This window comes from Bos grunniens, chromosome 11 (assembly GCF_055505025.1).
Source record: "Bos grunniens cultivar Pamir isolate PY7600 chromosome 11, Bosgru_T2T1.0, whole genome shotgun sequence".
Lineage (NCBI taxonomy): Eukaryota > Metazoa > Chordata > Mammalia > Artiodactyla > Bovidae > Bos > Bos grunniens.
This window is the reverse complement of record NC_141175.1, coordinates 70,141,040-70,168,773: the sequence shown is the minus strand read 5'-3', so window position 1 is coordinate 70,168,773 and position 27,734 is coordinate 70,141,040. Positions and strand designations below refer to the sequence as shown.

Genomic DNA, 27,734 nt, shown 5'->3' with positions numbered 1-27,734 from the left:
TATATGTTTAAAGTGTACAACATGGTGATTTCATGTATGTAAATGTTGTGAAATGATCACTACTTTAAGGTGAGTTAACATATCCATGACCTCAGTCATTTACACACACATGCTGAGAACATTTAAGGCCTGCTCTCTTAGCCACTGTCAAATATATAAGACAGTATTATTAAATACAGTCACCATGCTGTATAATAGCTCCCCAGAAGTTATTCATCTCATACTGAAAGTATATCTTTGGCCAACATCTCACCATCTCCCCAACCCCCTACCTCCTCATAACTACAAATCTACCATGTTTTTCTATGAGTTTGATGTTTTTAGAATTGTGGGCATTTTTAAAACAGCTCCAAAGAGATGGGTTAAATCCTGTCTAAGGAAGATGTAAAGGTCAAGGCCGCAAGGGATAGCCCAGCAAGGTCTACTGAGATGTGGAGAGAAAGTGTTTACTTTATAATTATTGAATTATCATCAACCGGCATCTCCAGATCAGAGTTGGAATCTGTTTGACTTTATTAACAGTCTAATCTCTTTAAACTGATTTAGGAAACTCCTTGTAATGGGCAAGGTTGCTTTTGAGACTCAAGTCCTTCCTTTCCCCTTCTGTGGCAGCATCCCCCTTTGTCTTTTAAAACCCCACCTGGTCAGAACATGCTCTCAGGAAAATAACATGTAGCAGCCATTTTTGGCTTCCTATAAATTTAAATCACTATCTCCCCAGTGTGTATTTAAATTTTAAGCACGTGATAGTTAAACAGGTGGCTTTTCCCCCATTAAAGAGATGCCACTTAGAGGGACTGTGATAGCTAGAAGTGTTTCTGAAGAAGGGATGGGGTGCTTGTGGGCCCTGGAAATATCCCACAGTCTTTGGGGTTCTAGGCCCCCACATGATAAGATGGACCTTGCTTATTTCCATGAGTGCCTTTATACTGCTGTGTATGGACCGTACACTGGAGACTTTTCTTCAGTAATTCAGTGCCAAATATCAGTTCACAAAGCTTTTCTATTGCATTTACTACCCAGGGATGGTGTTCACTGAGTAAAAGTAATCAATTTAAGAGAAAAAAGTTTTGTTCTCCCAACTCTACATCGTATGACCCCAAACAATAACTTAACATTTCCCCCTTCAGAGTTATTTCTGTTTCCCAATTGTAAAGGATTGCCTGTTGTATCTCATACTTAAGTAAGAATGTGTAAGATTTTTATTCTTTAGCTTTTATTTGCAGAATCAGTGAAGCAGTAGGTGTTATTTGGAACAGGTTCAGATGTGTCTTTAGAAACAGAGCTCAGATTTTAAGACCTAGTCTTAGCTTAATCCATGCTAGAATGATTGACATATCTTTTGAAACATTCACTTATGTATTATATATAAGACTGAAGATTATATTTTCTAGTGTATTTAAATAGGAATGTAATTTTTTAACCAACAAGTTCTTTTTTTTCCCATAACTAATCTTCTCAATAATGTCTTTCAGGAGCCAAATTTAGAAAGTATGTGGGCCATTCTGCACATGTTACAAATGTCCGCTGGTCTCATGACTTTCAGTGGGTATTAAGCACAGGAGGGGCTGACCACTCAGTTTTCCAGTGGAGATTTATTCCAGAAGGTGTCAGCAATGGCCTGCTGGAAACCGCACCCCAGGGTAAAACCAGTAATAATGTTTCAACATCTGTTTTTTTTTTTCAATAAAAATTTCATGTAATGGCCTGACATCTCTTCTGAAGATAAAGAGTTAAACCATTTTGAAAAATTCATTCCTACCATAAATTTAAAAATTAAAAAAAAAAAAACACAGAAAAACGTTTTGAGATATGGGTCAATCGAATATGGGTCAATTAGATAATTTCCTTCAAAGAATTTTGCTTATACTAAATGAAAGCTGAAGGTCTAAAGTTTACATGAAGAAATAACTTTTGAAAATAATACTACACATACATTTCAGTCTTCTTAGGACAATTCTGATGGATGGTGGGGCTGCTGGGTCAGGTGACAAAGTAACATTTGGAATAGGAGTCGCCTTCCTAATAGGGATCAAAGAATGATCCACAGTCAGGATCAGCTGTGTTCCAGGTCAATGGATATGTTGGTCCTTTAATTTATTGTACTTTCAGTAGTAATGACCATGTACTATGTGAGGGAATGGTTTTTATTGGGAGGGATTCTGCAGCAGTTTTGACCATGACACTTACCAGCACCTGGTGGTCATGTTAACAGGCTAAAGAGGATTTTTACTGAATAAGTGGTTGAATTTCCTTCTGACCCAGCTTCCTCTGTGGTAAAACCTTCCCGTCTCCCCTCTCCTCTTTTCTCTCTTTCAAAGCAAGATTTAAAACCCAAAGATCCATTATCTAATACAAGTGTGGAAATGGCGGGGGGAGTTACCCTAGTCTGTTAATACTCCTAAAAAGAGGGTGAGAGGTATGCCAAACTTAACCAAAAGATGAAAGAAAAAAGATGTTTTAAGAATCTACAGCAAATGAAAATTATGGTGTATGGTGTATTTTTATTGAACTCAGTAGGATAGAAGAAAGAAAATATTTTTAAACTTTTTAGCCATTAAGAGTCTCAGAATTTCTGCTTGTTTCTTGGGGTATTTCTGCAGACGGTGGTACTGATTCCTACAGTGAAGAATCTGATTCGGATTTATCTGACGTGCCAGAGTTGGACTCTGATATTGAGCAAGAAACTCAAATCAATTATGATCGCCAGGTCAGTAAACAGGAAGCCTTATGACAAATACCTTATAACCCCAAATCTCGATATCATTCAAATCAGACACTGTACTAAGATTAGTTAGTCCTTCGGCAAAAGAAAATAAAAGAATTAGTAAAATTGCCTGCTTCTTATCTTTAAATACAGATTTGAAATAAGGCTTTTACTGATTATGTCAGCAAAAAAATTTTAAGGAGAAGGTAGTAGCAAATTTTAAACCAGAACCCACGACAATTTGGGTTTTCTGCTTTCCTAGCAGCTAAAAAATTTTAAATATCTATTACAGAAAAATGTGCAAGTAAGTTACATGATTTTTCATTTTTCTCAGCAGATCATTAAAACATGCATTTTCTTTATAGAACAGGAGACCCTGGAGGCATGGTAGTTTGCAAATGAGTGATGGTGTCTCTCTTAACTTATGGAGACTATTATCCATTTAATTAAAGTAAAAGCCCAAATACGATGTGTATTATCTGTCCAGTCAGAAATCATCTTTGGTAAAAAAGTTGGACAATTACAACTAATTGAGTACTATTTTTTTTAAATAGATATTTAATTTTAGTGCTAAACTGTGTTTTAAAATGCATAATCCTTCACTGGAATCTGGACACGTATCGCCTTCTTAATGGTAATAACTCTAGAGGTTCTATTTTCTTCCTTGTCATTTAACAGAGCTATATGAAGCAGATTCCATAAATGAACATAGAGTGAATAAGATTTCAAATTTCAGACATAGCAACTGTCAGTGTTGCCCACGGAAACTTACCGTAGGCCTATGACAGCTGCCATGTATCAAGTATCTCTGTGGGGCCACGTCCTGTGCTTTACGTACACCAAATCCAACCCCACAGTAACCCCTGAAAGGTTAAGTACTTTGCCCGCATCCATATTGCCTGTAGTGTTAGAATAAAAAAGTGGATCTGGTCTTCTCTGTAGATGCACGTTCTATGTGCTACTTAGCTTTGCCTCTACATAAGCTCTGAATGTATGACTTCAGATGATGCCTTTTTTTCCAGCCCGTAATTGTCACTCACTGCTTTCAATGTTTGAAAAATTAGATTAGTACAAAAGTAGTCCAATCGATGGACGTGAGTCTGGGTGAACTCTGGGAGTTAGTGATGGACAGAGAGGCCTGGCATGCTGCAATTCATGGGGTCGCAAAGAATCAGACACGACTGAGCAACTGAACTGAACTGAGTCCAACTGATGTCTTGGGTCAACTTCAAGAATAAATCAGTTTGACTGTGTATTGATGCAATATATTATGCTATAGATAAAGATTTTAAAGGAAATGATTAATATGGAAATATGAAAATATTAAACAATATTATACCCTAATATCAAGGTGAAATGGAATGAACAATGAAAGGGGAAAGCAAAATGAACATACAATTTAAAGAAAAAAGAAAGACAAAAGCAATTTTTTTAGTTGAGATGTTTATATTTAATAAAATGGTACTCATAAAAGAATGAAAAGGAATGACTTGATTGAAATTCATGCCTAAGATTTATATATTCTCCCTGACATCTTACTTTCTAAAGTTTTCACCTGTGTTATTTTATTCATGTTGTCTGAATTTGATTCCTGAGTTATTCCTGAGCTGGATGTCTGTTCTACAGATGGGACTTTGAGGCCCACAGAAGTTATGAGACTTGTTCAAATAAGCAGTAGCAACGCCGAGACTAGAATTCAGTTCTCTAAAGTAGTTGATAAGCTGATGAAAGCATCTGAATTCAGATGAATAATTATCATTAGACTTTAAAAGCTTTGTTCATTGCATCTGTAATACACAAGGCAGAAGTGAGATATCTCTTGACTTCCTTTTTTTCAGAACAATTTTTGGTCAAACCCTAAATAAGAGCTTTATTATAATATTTTCATGATTTTTTGTACTGTAGTTTGATTGAATTAAATTTCATTTAAATATATCAAATTTTTATCTCTTGATAGTAGGGCATAAGTACATTGTAGAAAAAAGATGGATTTTTATCCACATTTAAATTATAGGGAATGTTATCCCAGTCAACAGCATATTTTAGGTCCTAGATTAGTCCAAGAGCTTTACTCTATATCCAAGTCTGATCTGGAAGGTTCATGGGGTCATGAAAGAAGGATAATTCCCAAGAGTGATCACCATGATTTGCAAGGCCACATTTTACATGTCTGAATAATCAAGAGATTTCCTGCCTAGAAGAAATTATAACAAAATATTTAAATTATATTTTATTGATAATTTTATTTAATAATTTCCTTTCCTATTTATCTGAAGTAACTATATTATCTGGATATAAATTAAGAAACATAATAGCAGAATTTTTCAAAAAAATTCTTTTAAATCCCAGTGATTTAAAAGATACTTCAGCTTAGCTTTGTTCATTCAGTTCAGTAGCTCAGTCATGTCCAACTCTTTGCGACCCCATGAACTGCAGCATACCAGGCCTCCCTGTCCATCACCAACTCCCAGAGTTTACCCAAACTCATGTCCATCAAGTCAGTGATGCCATCCAACCATCTCATCCTCTGTCGTCCCCTTCTCCTCCTGCCCTCAATCTTTCCCAGCATCGGGATCTTTTCAACTGAGTCAGCTCTTTGCATCAGGTGGCCAAAGTATTGGAGTTTCAGTTTCAACATCAGTCCTTCCAATGAGCACCCAGGACTGATCTCCTTCAAAATGGACTGATTGGATCTCCTTGTAGTCCAAGGGACTCTCAAGATTCTTCTTCAGCACCACAGTTCAAAAGCATCAATTCTTCTGTGCTCAGTTTTCTTTATAGTCCAACTCTCACATCTATACATGACTACTGGAAAAACCATAGCCTTGACTAGACGGACCTTTGCTGATAAAATAATGTCTCTGCTTTTTAATATGCTGTCTAGGTTGGTCATAACTTTCCTTCCAAGGGGCAAGCAAGTCTTTTAATTTCATGGCTGCAGTCACCATCTGCAGTGATTTTGGAGCCCCAAAAAATAAAATCAGCCACTGTTTCCACTGTTTCCCCATCTATTTGCCATGAAGTGGTGGGACCAGATGCCATGATCTTAGTTTTCTGAATGTTGAGCTTTAAGCCAACTTTTTCACTCTCCTCTTTCACTTTCATCAAGAGGCTCTTTAGTTCTTCTTCACTTTCTGCCATAAGGGTGGTGTCATTGGCATATCTGAGGTTATTGATATTTCTCTTAGCAATCTTGATTCCAGCTTGTGCTTCATCCAGCCCAGCATTTCTCATGATGTACTCTGCATAGAAGTTAAATAAGCAGGGTGACAATATACAGCTTTGACGTACTCCTTTTCCTATTTGGAATCATTCTGTTGTTCCATGTCCAGTTCTAACTAGAAGAAGTAAAATTCAGTCTTATGTTCTCAATTTCATTTGTCTTTTCAAAGAACCTACTCTTAGTTTTATTAATCTTTTCTACAGTTTTCCTATTCTCTATTTCATTTATTTCTGTGCTAATCTCTTTTATTTCCTTTCTTCTAACATTGGACTTCGTGTCCAAACTAAGTCCAAACTTTTTTCTAGCTCCTTGATGTATAATACTAAGTTCTTTATCTGAAATGTATCTTTTTTCTTAATGGATATGTTTATTAGCTACAAATGTTCCCCTTAGATATGCTTTTGCTGTATCCTATAAGTTCTGGTATGTTGTGTTTCCATTTGCATTTCTGTCAGATTTTTAAAAATTTCCTTTTTAATTTCTTCTTTGATCCATTAGTTGTTCAGAAGTGTGTTAATTCCTACTTATTTGTGACTTTCTCAGCTTTCTTCCTGTTACTTATTTCTCAGTTCAGTTCAGTAGTTTAGTTGTGCCTGACTCTTTGCGACCCCATGGACTGCAGCACACCAGACTTCCCTGTCCATCACCTACTCCCAGAGCTTATTCAAACTCATGTCCATCAAGTCAGTGATACCATCCAACCATCTCATCCTCTGTCGTCCCCTTCTCCTCCTGCCTTCAATCTTTCCCAGCATCAGGGTCTTTTCCGATAAGTCAGTTCTTCACATCAGGTGGCCAAAGTATTGGAGCTCCAACTTCAGCATAAGTCCTTCCAGTGAATATTCAGGATTGATTTCCTTTAGGATTGACTGGTTTGATTTCCTTGCAACCCAAAGGACTCTCAAGAGTCTTCTCCAACACCACAGTTCAAAAGCATCAATTCTTCTGTGCTCAGCTTTCTTTATGGTTCAACTCTCACGTCCATACATGGACTACTGCAGAAACCATAGCTTTGACTAGATGGACTTCTGTCAACAGAGTAATGTCTCTGCTTGTTTAATATGCTGTCTAGGTTGGCCATAGCTTTTCTTCCAAGGAGCAAGCATCTTTTAATTTCATGGCTGCAGTCACCATCTACAGTGATTTTGAAGCCCAGAAAATAAAGTCTGTCACTGTTTCCATTGTTTCCCCATCTATTTGCCATGAAGTGATGGGACCGGATGCTGTGATCTTAGTTTTTTGAATGTTGAGTCTTAAGCCAGCTTTTTCAATCTCCTCTTTCACTTTCATCAAGAGGTTCTTTACTTCCTCTTTACTTTCTGCCATAAGGGTGGTGTCATCTGCCTATCTGAGATTATTGATATTTCTCCCAGCAATCTTGATTCCAGCTTGTGCTTCAACCAGCCCAGCATTTCGCATAATGTACTCTGCATATAAGTTAAATAAGCAGGGTGACAATATACAGCCTTCACATACTCCTTTCCCAATTTAGAACCAGTCTGTTGTTCCATGTCCAGTTCTAACTGTTGCTTCTTGACCCGCATACAGATTTCTCAAGAGGCAGGTCAGTGGTCTGGTATTCCCATCTCTTTAAGAATTTTCTACAATTTGTTGTGATCCACACAGTCAAAGGCTTTAGCATAGTCAGTAAAGCAGAAGTATGTGTTTTTCTGGAACTCTCTTGCTTTTTCTATGATCCAACGGATGTTGGCAATTTGATTTCTGGTTCCTCTGCCTTTTCTAAGTCCAACTTGAGCATCTGGAAATTCTCAGTTCATGTACTGTTGAAGCCTAGCTTGGAGAATTTTGAGCATTACTTTGCTAGTGTGTGAGATGAGTGCAATTGTGAAATAGTTTGAACATTCTTTGGCATTGCCTTTCTTTGGGATTGGAATGAAAACGGACCTTATCCAGTTCACTGCTGAGTTTTCCAAATTTGCTGGTATATTGAGTGCGGCACTTCCACAGCATCATCTTTTAGGATTTGATATAGCTCAGCTGGAATGCCATCACCTCCACTAGCTTTGTTTGTAGTGATGCTTCCTAAGGCTCACTTGACTTCACACTCCAGGATGTCTAGCTCTAGGTGAGTAATCACACCATCGTGGTTATCTGGCTTATTAAGATCTTTTTTGTATAGTTCTTCTTTGTATTCTTGCCACCTCTTCTTAATATCTTCTGCTTCTTTTAGGTCCATACTTATTTCTGGTTTCATACAATAGTGGTCAGAAAAAGATACTTGATATAATTTCAGTCTTTTTAAATTTATTGAGCCTTGTTTTGTGGTCTAACATTATCTGTCCTAGAAAATGTTCCTTGTGCACTTGAGAAGAACGTGTATTTTGCTGCTGATAAGTGAGATGTTTCATATTTGTTAGAATATTTGGTCTGTTGTTTAGTTGCCAAGTCACGTCCGACTCTTTGCAACCCCACAGACTGCAGCGCGCCAGGCCTCCCTGTCCCCCACCATCTCCCAGAGTTTGCCTAAGTTCATGTACATTGCATCAGTGATGCCATTTAACCATCTCATCTTCTGTCATCCTCTTCTCCTTCTGCCTTCAGTCTTTCTCAGCATCAGGGTCTTTTCTAGTGAGTTGGCTCTTCACATCAGGTGGCCAAAGTTTTGATGCTTCAGCTTCAGCATCAGTCCTTCCAATGAATATTCAGGGTTGATTTCCTTTAAGATTGAGTTGTTTGATCTCCTTGCTGTCCAAGGGACTCTCAAGAGTCTTCTCCAGCACCAGAGTTTGAAAGTATCTCTTCTTTTAGCCTGTGGTATTGTTCAAATCTGTTTCATTATTGATTCTCTGGATATTCAATCCGGTTGTTGAGAGTGGGATTTTACGGTTCCCAACTATTATTGTATTGATATTTATTTCTTCTTTTAGTTGTTAATATATGCTTTGCAGAGTTAGATGGTGTCAGTTGCATAAATATTTACCATTGTTAAATCTTCTCAATAAGTTGGCCCCTTTACCATTATATAATGCCCTTCTTTTTCTCTTGTGACCACTTTTAATTTCTAATGTTTTCAAAAACTTGATTTCCTGCAATTAAAGATTTCCTGAGAATGCCAAGATATTTATGTATTTGAAACCTGAAGAGTCTCTCACTAAGTGCTTCTGTTACCCATGAAGGTTTACAAAGAAGATCTACCTCAGCTAAAGCAACAAAGTAAAGAGAAAAACCACGCAGTGCCCTTCCTCAAACGAGAAAAGGCTCCTGAGGACAGCCTGAAACTGCAGTTCATACACGGGTGGGTGACTGTCACCATCCCTATCAGCTTGTCATCCTTCTCAGTGCTGCCCTCTTCAGGCCGGCTCTCCCCTCCACCTTGCGCTTACTTGTGCTTAACATTTTAACCATGACTCCCCGTCCAGTTTTCTCAGTGTTCTGTGTCCATCTCAGTGTGCGTGTCTAGATTTTTCATGCTTCATGTCCTTTCGTGATACATGTGTTACTGTCACTCCTTGTTATTTCATTTCGTTCTCTCCATCTCTGCTTCCTTCATTCCATAACTCCTGCTTCCTTCATTCAGCTTGGCTTTCCCAGGACAACCTTTCTCTGAAACACTTTTGATCCTAAATTATTTAATAATTTTGAATTTTGAAAATCATGTGCAACTTTCCACACTTTAAGTTGACATCGAAGATTATTTCAACCTAAGCTTAAATGCTTGTAAAAAGAGTATGATATCTAGTATTTTATAAATACTCACAGTATTTATGGCTCACATTATAAATGGCTCCAATGGAACCTAAATGCCATAGACATTTGATTTCCATCATTATCAGTTTAAAAAATACATGAACCCGTATTTCTGTTCTACTTCTCCCACAGAATTTTACCCTAATGTATTATTTTTATGCTGGTAAGTCTTTTATTGATCACCCTGTCTTAACTTCAACAAGGAAAAAACATACCTATCAGTTCAAATTAAATTTAATTTCCTGTGACCATAACTCTCTAACTCTATGCTCTCCAATACAGTATCTACTTGTAGCCAGTGAACACATGAAATGTGACCTCTCCGAATTAAGATGTGCTGTATATAGAAAATGGACACCAGATTTTGAAGACTTAATGTTAAAAAAGTATACACATCATTAAAATGTTTTATATTGATTACAGGTGGACATGATAATATTTTAGACACATTGGGTTAAATATTCTTAAGATAAATTTCATCTGTTTCTTTTCATTTTCTAATGTGGCAATTATAACATTTTAAATTACCTATGTGATTTACATAATATTTCTATTGGACAGTGCTGCTCTTAGCATTAACACATTTTTTTCTGGATTTAATTATCATTATAACTATTAATATTAATAATAAATAGCTGGCCAAATCAACATAAAGATAGTATAAATTCTGATAAACAGTTATTAAAAATTTTTATTGGAAAGAATATTTATTAAGATAGAATTTTTTCAATGAATTCAGACATATGTGCATATATATTTCTTATTGCTAAATGGTAATACAGTTTAGCATTTTATCTATTCCAATTTTGCACTTTTTAATGTAAGCACTAAGAAAACTTACTCATATCTACTTATTTAAGTATATGAGAATAGAGGCAGTTTTATCACAGCAATGGTAATCAATTCTTTAAATTCCTCTTGAGTTACAGGCCAAAAATATAGATTGTGATTTTGATCTATCACGCAAAAATGTAATTTAATGATCCATCAGCTGACAATTCAGTTAAATCACTTTTCAATTTTGTTAAAAGCAAAAAATTGTTTTGGTGTCCCTGGAAGGTTCGACATTCGAAGGTAGCACACCATAGTGAGATTCCAGATGAGTGAGAGGACTGACTTCCTAAACTGGGAGGAAGGCAGTTAGGAAACGGGAAGTGGGAAGAGAAAACCCACCCCTCATCACAGGTGTGTTCTCAGACTGGTCAGTTTTAAGAGAAAGCACATATGGTAGCCGAGGATATGGAAGCAAATTCTGTTAAAATTACCAATGTCCATTTGCCCCTTTGAAAGTCATCGCTTGCCTTCAGAGATCCTCATTCCCTCATTGAAGATCGCTGTCACAGGCAACTGTGGAGACACCGGGGTTCTGCTTGTCCGTGTGCTTGTTAGCATGTTGACTTTATCTTCTCACAACTTCTGCTGTGTACATTCACTGCTTATGTGCGTTTCTGGGACCTGTGGTTCAGTTACAGAGGCTACGATTGTAGAAACAATCTGTTCTACACACAAGCTGGAGAAGTGGTCTATCACATTGCTGCAGTTGCTGTTGTGTATAATAGGCAGCAGCACTCGCAGAGGCTGTACCTGGGGCACGACGATGACATTCTCAGCCTGACCATTCATCCAGTGAAGGACTACGTGGCCACTGGGCAGGTATATATCTCCCCTGTAAGATGCAGATTTAGCTGAAGAGAGAGGATTTAGTTTCGAACTCAGTTTACACATAAGAAACTCAAGAAACACTTGGTAGAAATAAACCTGAGGTAGGAAGTTGAAGGTGCAGTGAATGCTGCATCGTTTCATAATGGTGGGAAAAATCAACCCATACATACTGGGGTTCCATCCCTGAGTTGGGAAGGTCCCCTGGAGAAGGACGTGGCAACCCACACCGGTCTTCTTGCCTAGAGAGTCCCATGGACAGAGGAGCCTGGCAGGCTATTGTCCATAGGGTTGCAAAGAGTCGGACATGACTGAAGCGACTTAGCACAGCACAGGAATTTGAAGGTGCAGTGAATACAGGATCATTTCATGATGGTGGGAAAATCAACCAATACATACCAGAACTTTTGGGAAGCCTTTGAGGGATTCTTATTCTGACATGATGAAATCTGTGAATAGGATTAGGTGAAACTAAAATAATATAAGTTCCATGAAGTCTTACTATATTTACCTCCTTACTCTGAACTCAGTATATCCTAGGTACTCAAAACTGTTTACTGAATAAACCATATTTTAATACCAGTGTAACATCTAGTGTATAGTTATTGTCATAGAACTTAAAGTTATATTAATTTGGGCTCATTCATTATTTTATATTTTAGCCTTCAAAAAACTAAATTTTATCTGAACCATCTTGGAATGCCTAAACTTTGGATTGAGTCTATAAGTGAAAAGCTGCTCAAAACAGAGCTCTGTGTTCAATTCAGCAAACAAAGAATCTGTTAAACTCAAATCTTGCTGGTAAAGCAGTAGTATTGTCAACAGTATTTTCAGTATTGTGCTCTTTTCTACCAGTGTTTAAGTTGCATTTTTATTTGGTTTTATCATGAGCTTTTAACTGTAGGAAATACTTCACCTGATCCTCAACATCAGAGTGGCAAATTCCAAGAAAAACTACTGGTATGAAGAGACCTGGGTTTGATTCCTGGGTTGGGAAGATCTCCCGGAGAAGGACAGCTACCCACTCTAGTATTCTGACCTGGAGAATTCCATGGACTATATAGTCCATGGGGTCGCAAAGAGTCAGAGACAACTGACTGACTTCCCCTTTCCCTTTCACTTTTATGAGGCTCAAAGATTAACATGAGACAACAAACTATTTCTGAGACTTGACAGGAGGTAGAAGTCTTTGAATAGGCTTTATAGCCTGCTGTTCATAGCCATGGATGAAACTGAGATATGTAGAGAGTCAGCCCCCAGAAATGTGCATTTGGTGGGGAAAGAGTTCATAGCTCTTATATTATTTGTAAAAGGATTACAATCCCCCAGAAGGAAAGAGCCATTAAGTTAAACATGATTTGCTCCTCTTCCAACTGTAAATTAGATCATCTATTCTGTCTTAGCTGACATTAATTTTATAAGTAATTGATCACTGCTTTGCCTTTTCACTCTTTCCTGCCCCCTGCCCCTTTTTTGTCTTTCTTAGAAACAGATGATTCCTGATTCATGGGTATTTAACATCCTTCCTTTGAAAGAAAAACCAGAGATTGGTTCTTTACCTAAACCCCTGAGGATCCACCATACTTTACACTGTAATTGGTGGGAAGCAGACCAGTATGCCAGTACCCTCTCCTGGGGTAATTGGGCCTCCACAGGCCAGTGTGAGAGTTGGGTGGACTCTGCTGAGTTACATGCATGACTTCATGTCCCATTTTTCCTTTTAGAGTCATCATACCCAACAAGAATTTTTTTTCCCCTGTGTATTATAAGTGTGGCAGCTTCCCTTGTAGCTCAGTCGGTAAAGAATCTGCCTGCAATACAGGGGACCCAGGTTCGATTCCTTGGTTGGGAAGATCCCCTGGAGAAGGAAATGGCAACCCACTCCAGTATTCTTGCCTGGAGAATCCCGTGGACAGAGGAACCTGGAGGGCTATAGTCCATGGGGTCGCAAGAATCGGACACAACTTAGCGACTAAACCACCACCACCATTATAAGTGAGGAAAAGCAATTTAGTGGTACAGTTCTATCTGTTATTGGGAATTGGTGTGATAGAAGCTTGTGTCCCCTTGAGGAGTAGCCACTTAATGACAGAGTTAAGCCTTGAAACTTTCACTTCCCAGGGGTAAAAGTAGGGCCAGGCCTCCTTGAGATGGGTAGGTAATCGGGGCAAGTAAAAGAGCTCTTAGGATAGACAGTGTCATGAAAACGAACAGCTGTGTTTTTTGATTAAGGAGTGGAATCATGTAGAGTTGAGAAGGAGGGAATGGAAGGATAGAACTGACAGAACAAAGCCCAGAAGACATTCAAACTAGAGTCTTAAATGTCCCTTAACTGGGAGCCATACACCAGGTCAGGCTCTGCTAGGAGCCATCAAGACATTTAGACTCTTGGTTCCTCAGCTTCCTCTTCTGAGAAGCAGTGGAGTCGGACCAGAATATTTCCCAGGGTCTTCCTGCTCTCTGCATATGTGGGGTTTGATTTCTGAGCAGCACTTGACTCTAAGGAACAAAATCACTTTTATTATAATTTATAAGTTGTTAATAACACTCATCCTTTTAAGGTTGGAAGAGATGCAGCTATTCATGTCTGGGACACGCAGACTCTAAAATGTTTGTCACTGTTGAAAGGACAACATCAGAGAGGGGTGTGTGCTCTTGATTTCTCAGGTAAGCACCCGTTTGCCGCCAGAGTCACTGACAGATTGATGGGAAGCAGACCAGTATGCCAGTACCACATTTACTTTGGGTTTTTTGAGTCCTTTTATTTGGTTTAGTCCTGCTTGTAAGGAGTGAGCCCTTTGTGTGTCAGCTGCCCAGTCTTAGACTGGAAATCGGGTATGTGAATATCTCACTAAAAACATGGCCTGTAGACCACATCTCCTTTCCTCCTCTTCATTTCCTCTCTCCTGAGTCATTACCCAGAGCTCACCCTGTGTTCTGCATTTGCTTGAGAGATTTGAAATCCAGAGCAGCTGTTGCCACTGAAAGCTGTTGTTGCAAATGTCTGGCAGTGACTCAGAGCATCAATTTCATCTCTTTAAATAAATGGAAAGACAGCACTTGTGATTTAAAATATAAAGGACTAGAGGGAGGGCTGCAAATTCTCTGCAAAAGGCCACTTTACAACACTGGTGTTTTGAAAGTCAAATTTCATATTGAAAAAATAGAACTGATGTTTCCATCTGTTTAACTTAAAATTTGAACACAGTGATGTTAATATACTAACCGATGAATAAAATTTTCTTCAGAGTAAAGCCATTTCTTTATGCTGGAATTGAAAAATGGGGGTTAAAACACAAAAGGTGTAAATTTTACCTAGAAATTTTTAGTAGTCCCAATTGTACATATTAGATCTGGAGGGAAAATTTCTAACTTTCTACAGAAAACTGATTCTGTAATTTCTTTTTTTATAAACTCCACTCAAATGTGTACAATATGTATAATATTGGTTGTTAAATTCCATTTTACAACTCCAGTCTCTCTCTTATATGCCTCCCTCTCTACTTTGCTCCCTCAAGCTGAACTTCCTCTCATCTGTGCCATGGTGGTTATGCTGGTCTCTTCCCATTCCCACTTCCTCCAGCTCATCCTGCCCCCTTCTGGAATCCTGTGGAAGTGCAGTAACATGTCGCTCCATGGACTCTGGCTGACTGACTCTAGGCTGAGCCCTTATTGAACTTTCATGGCCTTCCATGATCTGGCCTTGGTCTTCACTTGCAGTGTTTTCATCCACCAATCCAATCATGCTCCTTTACGTCTACCTATCTGGAGAGCCTACATGTACTCCTGCCCTTCTTTTTGCCTGTGTTCCATTTTCATGTGTCTTGTTTAAGTTTAACCATCCTTTAAGACCAAGCTGAAAGTTTTATACTCCAGCCTTCCAGGGAGAAATGCCCTGTCCCTCTGCACTGCTTAACCCATTTGTTGTTATTGCTCTTAGGGTACCTGTTAGAGTCCATGGGGTACCGTAGTTATTTGTGTTAGCATCTCCTATGGCCCTCTCAGAATGTAAACTACCCATCTAGCCCATCTCTCTGTTCCCCACTGAGCATGTTATAGTGCTGTGTACACAGGGGCTACTCCAAAAACGCGAATGAATGAAGTTTTGCTTAATGAGCTCTGTCTTGCCTTTCACTACTGCTACTAGAACTTTACATGTAAACCATCTTTGGATGAAAATCACCTTGATTCTCCGACCAGTCACACAGTACAGGTTTGTGGGGATATCATATGCACCTTCCCATATGCCCTAAACTACTATACATGTAGTTTATCCCAGGCCCCTCAGATCGTTGCCTAGGATAGAGAAACCAGATACTCTAAGAAGAGGCTGAGAAGCGGATTCTGTCCCTGCTTCTAATTCTATTTTAGGCAAATTAAGAAATGCTCAGATAAATATTTTCTGCATAAAAAGATATTTCGGTTTTAACAATACACTCTCTATTCACCAGATAACAGTCACTAGGGAAGAACCCATTTATGCAGTAAATGTGTTATTTTTGATTGTGAAAAATCACATTTTTTGTCTCAGAATTTAAATACCATGTTAATTTTATAAATGGCGCCCAAAAAGCTAGGTGATAGTTTGAGAAAGCTCTACAAGTAAGGACTATTGAGGAAGTGTCTATTGCGTTTGATCCATCACCGTGTATGGTTCCATAAAGATGAACTGTGGTTGGTTGATCTTGGTGGTTTCTGTGGCCCTTCTGAAGGTATGAGCTGAGCCTCTTCAGTTGAATTTATATTCATAGTCAGACCTTGTGTTATGATACAGCTTTAGTCTTAAACAGACACCTGCACAGCTTTACATGTAATGAAGATCCAGAGAGTCTGATGGTATGGCTGAGGTCCAGAGCAGGGACCCAGGGCTCCTGGCTCTCAGTCCTGTAAAAAAGTCTCCAGGCCTGGGGCCATTGGGTGGCAGGAGCTGTGCCATCACTCTCCCTGCTCATCCTCCTGCCCCTTCCTGCCCCTGCCCCCCACCAGGGCTGGAGTGAACTTTTAGCAGGAGAGTCACTCAGCGTGATCCCTTACTTCCTCACTCCCTCTAGCCAATGGTCAGGGTTCCAGCCCCCCGCACCCCCATTCTCCAGTGTAGATGTGTCATGGGCACGGTAGTGCATAGAGGCTGCCACATGGGACGACCCCTCACCTCTGGTGAAAGAGACCCCTATGCTAAAATCGCCTCGAACCAAACACTTGTGTGAACTGCAGCAGGAACAACTACACCTTTCCTTTTGGGTACTTACAGGAAACTGAGGAGTTTAAATTAACATGATGAGAGAGAAGTTTTACAGTTCCCAGTTTAACCATGTAAACAGGGTACCCACATTGGATATTATCTAGCCAGGGGCCTATCTGTGTGCCTCAGTGTACCCCCACACCCACCTATCTCTTAAAAGTCGGCCCATTTGGGGGGATGTTGTGGAGACCTACTGATGATAGAAATTCTCATGGAAATACAAAGCAGGCACATTGTATGACAACTAGACAACAGATAAGCAGTTATCACTAGGAATTTGGATTAATCTATTCTTGCCCCTCTTCCAAAGCAAACAAAAAGAAGACATTTTTAATCAAAAACATTTCCAGCAACATAACCCATACCTGTAAATTGTGTCAACAAGAAGGAATGAATTTATATTGTGTCACTTAACTGAGCAACTCTTTAACCTTGTGGATTTATTATCACTGTCTAGGGAAAATGGCAGAGAAGGCAATGGCACCCCACTCCAGTACTCTTGCCTGGAAAATCCCATGGATGGAGGAGCCTGGTGGGCTGCAGTCCATGGGGTTGCTGAGTCGGACTTTCACTTCTCACTTTCATGCATTGGAGAAGGAAATGGCACCCCACTCCAGTGTTCTTGCCTGGAGAATCCCAGGGACGGGGAGCCTGGTGGGCTGCTGTCTATGGGGTCGCACAGAGTCGGACATGACTGAAGCGACTTAGCAGCAGCAGGGAAAATGGAGGTCTTTGTTTCTGTGCTTGCAGTCAGGAAAGTGCTTCCACATGAATGGAAAACCGATTAGAAAGAGAAAAGTTTAGCCACATACATATTTTCTACCCTAAATATCATCCTCATATTTTTAAAAACCTTCATTGCATAATAGTAATATCCACAAGGGGACATCTGAGATTGCTTGATTTCATTGTGCTTCAGTGCCAAAAACCTATGCATTTTTTATGAGTCCTGAATATAGGACCAACTTGTAATTGCCTGAATAAAATATTTCTCTTTCTAATTTGCCCTTTGCTGTTGACATTAAGTGCCTCAGAATTATTTCTGGACTATGTCACAAAATATCCATAATTAATACATACTGTGACTAGAAAGGACATTTCCATATGTTTGAAAGTCAGAAACTCCAGCTAAATGGTCAAGGAACAATGGATTTTTCAAAGCTAAAGTCAAGCCTCTGTGAGGGGAAATAAAAACTGGGAAGAAATCCACTTCCCTGGTGACTCAGACAGTAAAGAATCTACCTGCAATGTGGGAGACCTGGGTTCTGTCCCTGGATTGGGAAAATTCCCTGGAGGAGGACATGGCAACCCACTCCAATATTCTTGCCGGGAGAATCCCCATGGACAGAGGAGCCTGTCAGGCTACCGTCATTGGGGTTGCAAAGGAGCCTGTTGGGCTCCTCAATGGGGTCGCAAAGAGTCGGACACGACTGAGCAACTAAGCAGAGCACAGTTATATTTCAGAACTGTCTGATATGTAGAAATCCCCCACACTTGCAGAATTCAAGAAAAAGTCACCATCCTAAAAGAAAAGGTATGTTTGTTGAGGCATCTCTGGATTTGTTCTGGGGCTTCATTGCTACTAGGTCACAAATTGGGGTAGAAAGGTGGTATAACTGAAGACAAGCTGATGGGGCCTCATAGAAGTTCTAATAAAAAGAAACAAAAAGCAAAAAAAAAACTTACTCTAAGGCCTTTTTCAAAAGATGTAAAAAAATAAATAAAAGACAATCACTTAAAACGTGTGAACGTTTGCATTAAGAAGGACATCTAACATAGCTACCCAGGTTACAAAAGAAAATAAAATATAGGACTTACAAATGCAAAAAAAAGGTGGGGGGAGACACTGAATATCTGTGCAGTGTTTTTGATTTAAAATTTTATGTAACAGAACATTCCCTCCATACCATCCGTGGAGACACTCCATTTTTATCTCCTAATGTCACCAGTATCATCAAAATTCATTGAAAAACATCTCAGTATGAGGATCATGTTGGAAATGTGATGCAAGTACTATAAGTACGTCTTAAGAGCTTACAATCTAAAAAGGGAACGAGAACTCTTCAATCAAAATCACCAAATACAGAGACATGCTAAAATAGAAACATATCCAGGCCACACCAAGAGATACTAGGAAAAGTCATGTTGGTTGTTCTGAACAAGAAGTCATCACCAGTCCCTTGTTCCAAATGCATGATAAGAGACCAGGCACAGTTTAAATCCTGGTAACATTTAAGCATGAGGACATATTCATTATGATTTAGAAGACACATGTGTGTATAGTAGTCACTTCGTGGTGATTTAGGCCTTTAGCAAAGTGTTAATGTCTTCACCTAATGCTATAGTCTAGGAGCTTGAAATAGTTTATGTAACTTCCAAATCCTTGCCTCATACTTAGAAGCAGTAGAGGATTGGGAGTGATTTGGTTTGTTAAGCCAGGCTCTTCTTTTTCTTACTTTCCTTTTTCCTCTAGAAAAGGAGCAGACTGCTGTTCCTAGTTGGTTGGGGGATGGTCTCTGGATCAAGTAAGGTCACTCAGGGGTTGGACACGAGTTAACCAGCATTCGGGGAGGGTTACTAGCTATAGCAAATATGAATACAGAAGACCCAGTTAAATTTGAATTTTAGACAAGCAATGCATAATTTCTTCATATAAGTATTCTCATGCAATATATTCATGCAATATAATATTGTAAGGGACATACTTGTACTAAGAAATTATCCATTGCTTATATGAAATCCCAGTTTGACTAGGGCTCCTTTATATTTCCTGGCTACCCTAATTTGACATCTACCCCAGGGCTATCTTTGAAAATACCAGTTGAAATCCCGAGTGGGCTGTGTGAGAAGCCCACTCACATACTCATTTCTTTACCCTGTTAATAATGGTTCCCTGTTGTCAGAGAAGACACCCCACTAAACTGAGGCTTGGTAAACTTGGCCACCATCTCCAGCCTACTCCAAGCTGGGGAGGAGCTGCTGACCCAAGACGTTTCTCCTGTAAATCTAGCTCGTGAAGGTGGCAGCAAAGGAAAGATTTATTCACTGTACCTTTTCTTTGGTCTTAAAATGAAAAAGCGAATTAACTATTTTGATTTCAAATTCAATTATGTCTCTTATATATATTTTTTTATTTGACAAACAGCCTGTCCAAATCATTGATAGTATTATAAATAATATTTAATACCAAGAGAAAATGTTCATCATATAACAAGTGGAAAAAAATAGTATGTTCACTATAATCCTGGTTTTGTTTTTTCAAAGCACATTTATGTAGGGAAACTTATTGATAAGATATGCATCAAATGTAGGCCTAGAAATTTGGAAAATTCTTAAATCTCCTTTGTATTTTCTCAATGTCCTACAGCAAACATATTACATTTGAAATAGGGAAAGTAAGAAGTTAAGACTTTTTAAATTATAAAGTCATTTTTTTGAAGGAATTTTCCAAGTTAAATTTAGTTTCTATAATGCTCTTATCTTGGAGGGTTAAATAGAACCAGTTTTTTAGAGCTCAGAATAGACTAAGAGTCACAAAGTTAAATGACTCTTCCAGTAAATGTCATGAGCTTTATCTGACACAAAATAGACAAGGTTTGGGGGACTTACTTGAGAAGCTCCCCTTAGCCCTGTGTCTGAGATTGGAGTGTTGGATCAGCAATTCAGTTCAGCATCTACTTATTATACATTGAGAAGCTCTGCTATTAGTACTTATGCATTTCATTTAGTGAGATTCCTTTAGTGTATTCTTCTTCTAAGGTCAATTTCTTGTTCCTCTTTACAGTATATAAAATGTTTTGGTTTTTCATTGAAGAAATGAGTCATTTGACATTTATGTTGTTTTCATACAGCTGATGGAAAATGTCTGGTGTCGGTTGGTTTAGACGATTTTCACAGTATTGTGTTTTGGGACTGGAAAAAGGGAGAAAAGATAGCTACCACCAGGTAAGAAGCTGCCCGGGTCTTACAACATCCTGCCGATGATCACACTTCAGTAAATGTTAATAGTTTGCCTTCTGTGGTAAGATTTCATCTTCAAACTCAGATGAAGTTCATATCTTAACACCTAAATGAAAACATATTGTAATATTTCGTGGTGACAGACCTGACTTAGAGGAATTGATGTTTATTTCAGGGAATTGAAGAATTCTGAAATCCTTTCCAGAGAGTTATCCACCACTTTGCTTTTAGTAGTCTATGCATTGTCTGTATCAGAGCTTTTTACCAGCAGTAGAAAAGCCACTTTTCTCAGCCTGTGCCTTGCCCCTTGTTTTTCAACTGTCTTAGCATCTGGTGAAGGAGCGTCAATGTCACTGAAGTCAGCAGCATTTGTCATGAAGCTGTGGCATGCGGGAAAGGAGGCCCATCATGTACATCTGCCACTCGCTTTCAAAGCAGGCAGATTGTTTCACTAATCTCCCTGTCTTATAAATAGACTTTCCAAGACCTACTGCCGTTTACAGACCACCTGTCCTCCCACACCCCAGCCTCCCTCCCTGCTGAATCAGCCCTAAGTCTGAACATTGCTTTCCATTCCTGCTTGCTTTGGGCTTAGCTGTTTGCCTGGCCATGGTCAGAGGTCAAAATAGTTGGCAACTAAGGATGATTTGTTGTCCAAGACATATTATCAGTATATCTCTCTATTGGTTCTTCCCTGTATAAACCAACTTCCTTTTTACCTTGCACCATAAAATCATTTTAAGTTGGTGGCTTTGAACTCCAGTATTCACTTTTTAAATTGATGTTTCCCTCTACAATATTAAATAGGGGGAAAGAAGGGTTTTCACAATTTGATTTGATGAATGAAGATCTATAAATTGCTGGAGAGTCAGAGGAGGAGCAGATGGAGTCTTGAGGACTCCAGCTGACCATCTTAGGATAAAAAAGGGAGCTTTTCTGATGACTGCTATTGAGATGGAATTCTTGGCAGCAAATGGCAGCTCATAAATCTGCCTACCCAAGCGGTTTTTCTTTTCATCTCTCTAGTATTCCTCATGGTTTTATCACTCACTGCTGATACTCAGATTTAGCTTCTAATCAGAACTTTGCTTTCCTCTTAGATTAATATATTATATTTTACTTTAATATTTCTGCTAACTACCATTTGTATCATAGTTCATTTCAGGTAAAGCACATGTCTACATTTCAAAAGCCCCAGGAACTCAATTTCCCTACTAGAACACCCTCTGCAAATCTGATTGGCTTGCTTGTATGCCAGAAACAGTGGAAGAAAGAAATATTAATATTTTAGAAGTATATATTTGATATGTTTGTTAGTGTTACTACTATTTAATTACCACAAAGCAACTTATCATTATGTTAATAATGCCATTTATTTTTGGAATTGCTCCAAAGCCACATGTGACATTCCTTGAAGAGGACACCTGCAGAATTACCCACAGAGAACAATTTCACAGATGTAACATTCATCCACTGCTCTTTCCAGGAAGGTGTGTCAAAGATTGTTAAAGTTCTTTGGTTGAATACTAGATTTTTAAGCAATAAATAATATTTATACAATGTTAAAACAATCATAGATATTTATGTAAATAAGTAACCAAACAAAAAAAATTAAAATTCTACTTATGGCCTGAGGATTAGACTGCTTAAAGATACAAACTTTAAACACAGTTTAAACCATGAAAGAAGTGACAAAGAAAAAGGAGTAATACTTCACTGACGGGACCTTACTGACTCCCGGGAGTCATCGTAGCTCCTCCAAGGGTCTCATTTACTCTCAGAGGATGGCTAACTCAGTGATATCCTTCACTCTGCTCTTCTGTGTCTCGGTCATTGCCACCATCACCTAGCCAGGCTCAACAGCAGACCTGCATCCCGCAGGTTGTGGGTTCTGGCAGGCAATATTCCACAGTAGTGCCCATGACCCAGGATATGAGATTCCCCATGAGAGGAGGGGCATAGCTCATGGCTGAGACGGTATCACCTGTGGTGCTGCCTGCTGCCTGAGGCTTACGTATTGCCCCCCTCCAAATAGCCACCCGTCAGTTGTCAGCGTGTTTAAGTGAACCTACGTTTTCATCCACTCATAGAAATCAGGCAGGTTCAGATATAGCCCATAAAGATCTTATTACAGATTTTGATGAGACTTGAACCAATCTCTTTGCACACTTTTTTGTTGATCTTTGTTAATTTTCATGAATGACTTCAGTCACCTCCATTACAAATGAATTGTTTAGTCTCTTTTTCTTTTTCAAGGTTGGTATACAAGTAACCCATTTAACAACCAAGAGCAGTCTCTTATGGGCAGTAATGAAATAGCCTGATACCAGTGTCGCTCGGGACACAACAAAAAGACAATTGATCAGGCACTTCCATGTCCCTTTTTTTGGATTTCTATCACACCAGTAACAAGACCAGGGACAATGACTTTTATTAACAAACTTCATCTCAGAAGTTTAAACAGTGGGGACCTTAGGCAAAAGGTACAAGTTATCATGGTGTGCATAACAAGAATACTTCAACATTGAAAAGTACTTGTGTTTTTACTTTTAGGGACAAAACACAGGGCCATGTGGAGATGTAAATGTACTTTCAGAGTATGCAGTACTGTTTTAACTCTGCTGCTTGATCTGGTTTAAGTCCCTACCCTTACATACATTTAGTGAATGTGATCAAGTCTCCTGAATATGAAAGTGACACCTTTCCTTTTTTTAAGATGTGGATCTCTTTTTTAAAATAACATTTATTAATTGTCTTCTGTTTTCAAAATAATACATGATTATAGAAAAGTTAGCACAGAAAATCTCCAAGAAGAAAATGATTCATAATTCTACTACCCAGACATAGCTATGGCTAACATTTTTAGCCTGTATTCTTGGATACATATTCTGTGGGTATTTTTATCTGTTTTATTCATATATGGAATATTATACATATTGCTCTGTAACTTGCTTTTTTTCCCCACTCACCAATATATCATCTCCCTTTCTTCTTCTCATTGTTCCCTGGCTTATTCTTTGTTATTCTGTATTATAAGCTATTTTCAATCTTGGGCTGAGACATAAATCAAATATTCAGTCTTCCAGTTGTGGGTTACCTGTGCATATGGCCCTACCTGGTAAATGACCTTTGACACAGGCATAGGGACTTGCCCTGTATTAGGGCAGCAGTGCTGACTCTCCTACATTCTTATTCCATCAGTTGTAGGATATGAAACTCTTTCCGTTTTGTTTTTCTTATACACACACACACACACAGAGTTGTAGGCAACTTCCATACAAATTTAACACATGTCTAAAGGAAAAAAACGACAGAGGTAATTCAGTGAGTGTTCTTTATTTAGGTGTTGACATTGACATGCCATCATCAGTCAGTTTAGAATTTTAGCCACAAGAGAAACAACACTGGGGTTTTTATGACATCAACAAATTAGATGAAAACTAAAATGTGCAGATATGCAGATGACACCACCTTTATGGCGGAAAGTGAAGAGGAACTGAAGAGCCTTTTGATGAAAGTGAAAGCAGAGAGTGAAAAAGCTGGCTACAAACTCAACATTCAAAAAACGAAGAGCATGGCATCCAGTCTCATCACTTCATGGCAAATAGATGGGGAAACAATGGAAACAGTGACAGACTTTATTTTCTTGGGCTCCAGAATCACTGCAGATGGTGACTGCAGCCATGAAATTAAAAGACGCTTGCTCCTTGGAAGAAAAGCTATAACCAACCTAGACAGCATATTAAAAACCAGAGATATTACTTTGCCGACAAAGGTCTATCTAGTCAAAGCTAAGGTTTTTCCAGTAGTCATATATGGATGTGAGAACTGGACTATAAAGAAAGCTGAGTGCCAAAGAATTGATGCTTTTGAACTGTGGTGTTGGAGGAGACTCTTGAGAGTCCCTTGGACTGCAAGGAGATCAAACCAGTCCATCCTAAAGGAAATCAGTCCTGAATATTCATTGGAAGGACTGATGTTGAAGCTGAAACTCCAGTACTTTGGCCACCTGATGCAAAGAGCTGACTCGTTGGAAAAGACCCTGATGCTGGGAAAGATTGAAGGCAGGAGGAGAAGGGGACAACAGAGGATGAGATGGTTGGACGGCATCACTGACTCGATGGACTTGAGTTTGAGCAAGCTCTGGGAGTTGGTGATGGACAGGGAAGCCTGGCATGCTTCAGTGCATGGGGTCACAAAGAGTTGAATATGACTGAACAATTGAACTGAACTGAAAATGTGCTCTCCAAAAAGATTTTTCCAACTGTTTAATTGTTTGCCATTGTATAGACACGAACAAGCAAAGCAATGGTCTTTTATATGTAGGGGATATAATTTGTAATATCTGTGATATCTCACTTTTCATTTCGGTTTTCTCTAGCATCTTCTCTCTAAAGTTTATGTTAATAATTTATACATTCTTTGTATCAATGTCTATTTAGATATTTTGTCCATTTTTAATTGGGTTATTTGCCTTTTAATTATCAAGTTGTAATTTTTTCTAAAAATATATCCTGGATATCAGATCAGATCAGATCAGTCGCTGAGTCGTGTCCGACTCTTTGCAACCCCATGAATCGCAGCATGCCAGGCCTCCCTGTCCATCACCAACTCCCGGAGTTCACTCAGACTCACGTCCATCGAGTCAGTGATGCCATCCAGCCATCTCATCCTCTGTCGTCCCCTTCTCCTCCTGCCCCCAGTCCTTCCCAGCATCAGAGTCTTTTCCAATGAGTCAACTCTTCGCATGAGGTGGCCAAAGTACTGGAGTTTCAGCTTTAGCATCATTCCCTCCAAAGGATATCAGTCCCTTATCAAATATATGATTTGCAGATATTTTCTCCTAAGTTCAGTTTTTCAGTCAAGAGCATGAGCACATCTAATCCGTACTTCATGATTGACTCTATCAGAAGCAGCATAATCAGTGGCATGCCAGAGGGCAGGGGCAGTGGGAGCAGTACCTGCCAGGTACAAGCAGTAGTGCTTGTGATATCTGTAGGAATTTTTTTAAGAATAATAAAACCAACTAAAAGTAAGTCTGTTTTATTATTCTCCTGAGCCGGCAATTCTAAACAGTGACAGGGATGGAATTCATCTTTCTCAGGGCAGATCACCATTCCAGTCTACCCCATGGTACGCCACTGCCCCCATATGTCTGGTTCTCCAACTCTTAGTAATACTCAGCTCTATTGTGGTTTCTAGTAGTATCAGCCTCATCCTCCCATTAGAAAGCTTCCTATCAATGTGTTATCTAATGGTTGGACCTCCGTTTACAACTCTGGGCTAAATTGATTATTTAATTAAGGGTTGAAGATGATAATTTTCTAATTCTATTATTCATTCTTCATACTAGCTAGAATTCTTCTATAAAGAAGCGTTTCCCCCCATGAACCACTTGGTTTCTCTGAAATACACTTCACACAGGAAGTAGTCCTGTAAATATTAGGGTTATTTGTCTGTTGTCTCTAGCTTACAGGTATTTCACTTAGTTTGTCATTTGTCTTTTGAGTTTGCTATGATGTTTTTCATCATGCAAAGGCTTTTATTTTTATGTGGTCAAATTTAGCAATATTGACTGCTTCAAGATTTTGAGACTAAGAAAAGTGTTCCCTGTCCTCAGGTTCAAAGGAAATCACTCATGATTTCTTCTAATCTGCCATCACTCCATCGTTACATTTAGATCTCTAAATCATTTGGAATTTATCCCAGTGTCTGTCTATTTCAAGACACAGATTCAATTTTATCCTTTCTCCTTAGAGCTATCAAGGTATTCCAAATACCATTTTTCTTTTCCCTTTTATATAGACTTTATTTTTCAAAGCTGCTGCTGCTGCTGCTGCTAAGTCGCTTCAGTCGTGTCGGACTCTGTGCGACCCCATAGACGGCAGCCCACCAGGCTCCCCCGTCCCTGGAATTCTCCAGGCAGGAACACTGGAGTGGGTTGCCATTTCCTTCTACAGTGCATGAAAGTGGAAAGTGAAAGTGAAGTCGCTCAGTCGTGTATGACTCTTAGCGACCCCATGGACTGCAGCCTACCAGGCTCCTCTGCCTGTGGGATTCTCCAGCCAAGAGTACTGGAGTGGGGTGCCATTGCCTTAAATCAGGTTTAAGTTAATAGAAAAATTGTACAGATAATAGAGTTCCCATATGTCCACTATTCCAGCCTCCTTCAAATCCACACCTGGCACCAGAGTGGTACATTTGTTATAACAGATGAAGCTACATTGACACATCATTGTCACCCAAAGTCCACAGTCCACATTAGGGTTCACTCTTGGTGTTGCACATTCTGTGAGTCTTGACACGTGTGTGATGACTTGTGTCTGCCATTATAGTATCATGCAGAATAGTTTCACTTCCCTAAAAATCCTCTGTGCTCTGGCTGTTCATCCCTTGCTCCTCTCTATCCTGGAAACCATTCATTTTTTTAACTGTCTCCCTAGTTTTGCCTTTTCCAGAAAATCAGTTAGTTGGAATCATATAACATATAGCCTTTTCAGATTGGCTTCTTTCACTTAGTAGTATCCATTTAAAGTTCCCCCATGTCCCTTCATGGTTTGATAGCTCGTTTCTTTTTATTTTATTTTTTTTAATTTAAATTTATTTATTTTAATTGGAGGCTAATTACTTTACAATATTGTATTGGTTTTGCCTACATACATCAACATGAATCCACCACACGTGTTCCCCATCCTGAACCCCCCTCCCTCCTCCCTCCCCGTACCATCCCTCTGGGTCATGCCAGTGCACCAGCCCAAACATCCTGTATCCTGCATCAAACCTGGACTGGTGATTAGTTTCTTATATGATATTATATACATTTCAATGCCATTCTCCCAAATCATCCCACCCTCTCCCTCTCCCACAGAGTCCAAAAGACTGTTCTGTACATCTGTGTCTCTTTTGCTGTCTCACATACAGGGTTATTGTTACCATCTTTCTAAATTCCATATATATGTGTTAGTATACTGTATTGGTGTTTTTCTTTCTGGCTTACTTCACTCTGTATAATAGGCTCCAGTTTCATCCACCTCATTAGAACTGATTCAAATGTATTCTTTTTAATGGCTGAGTAATACTCCATTGTGTATATGTACCACAGCCTTCTTATCCATTTGTCTGCTGATGGACATCTAGGTTGCTTCCATGTCCTGGCTATTATAAACAGTGCTGCGATGAACATTGGGGTACACATGTCTCTTTCAATTCTGGTTTCCTCGGTGTGTATGCCCAGC

At 39.1% G+C, this 27,734-nt stretch overlaps 1 protein-coding gene across 17 annotated transcripts in view; it reads left to right on the top strand.

Moving 5' to 3' along the window:
• Positions 1 to 27,734, top strand: part of EML6 (EMAP like 6) — a 288,242-nt gene that overhangs the window by 178,476 nt on the left and 82,032 nt on the right. For all 17 annotated transcript variants that reach the window (XR_015136910.1, XR_015136907.1, XR_015136911.1 and 14 more), the window contains 6 exons: positions 1,476 to 1,643; positions 2,604 to 2,710; positions 9,068 to 9,186; positions 11,105 to 11,291; positions 13,859 to 13,964; positions 20,391 to 20,484. Coding sequence is in view for 9 of the 17 variants with exons in the window: in XM_086326872.1 (XP_086182998.1) it covers positions 1,476 to 1,643; positions 2,604 to 2,710; positions 9,068 to 9,186; positions 11,105 to 11,291; positions 13,859 to 13,964; positions 20,391 to 20,484 (781 nt within the window). In the remaining 8 variants the exon portion in view is untranslated. The remainder of the gene's footprint in view (positions 1 to 1,475; positions 1,644 to 2,603; positions 2,711 to 9,067; positions 9,187 to 11,104; positions 11,292 to 13,858; positions 13,965 to 20,390; positions 20,485 to 27,734) is intronic.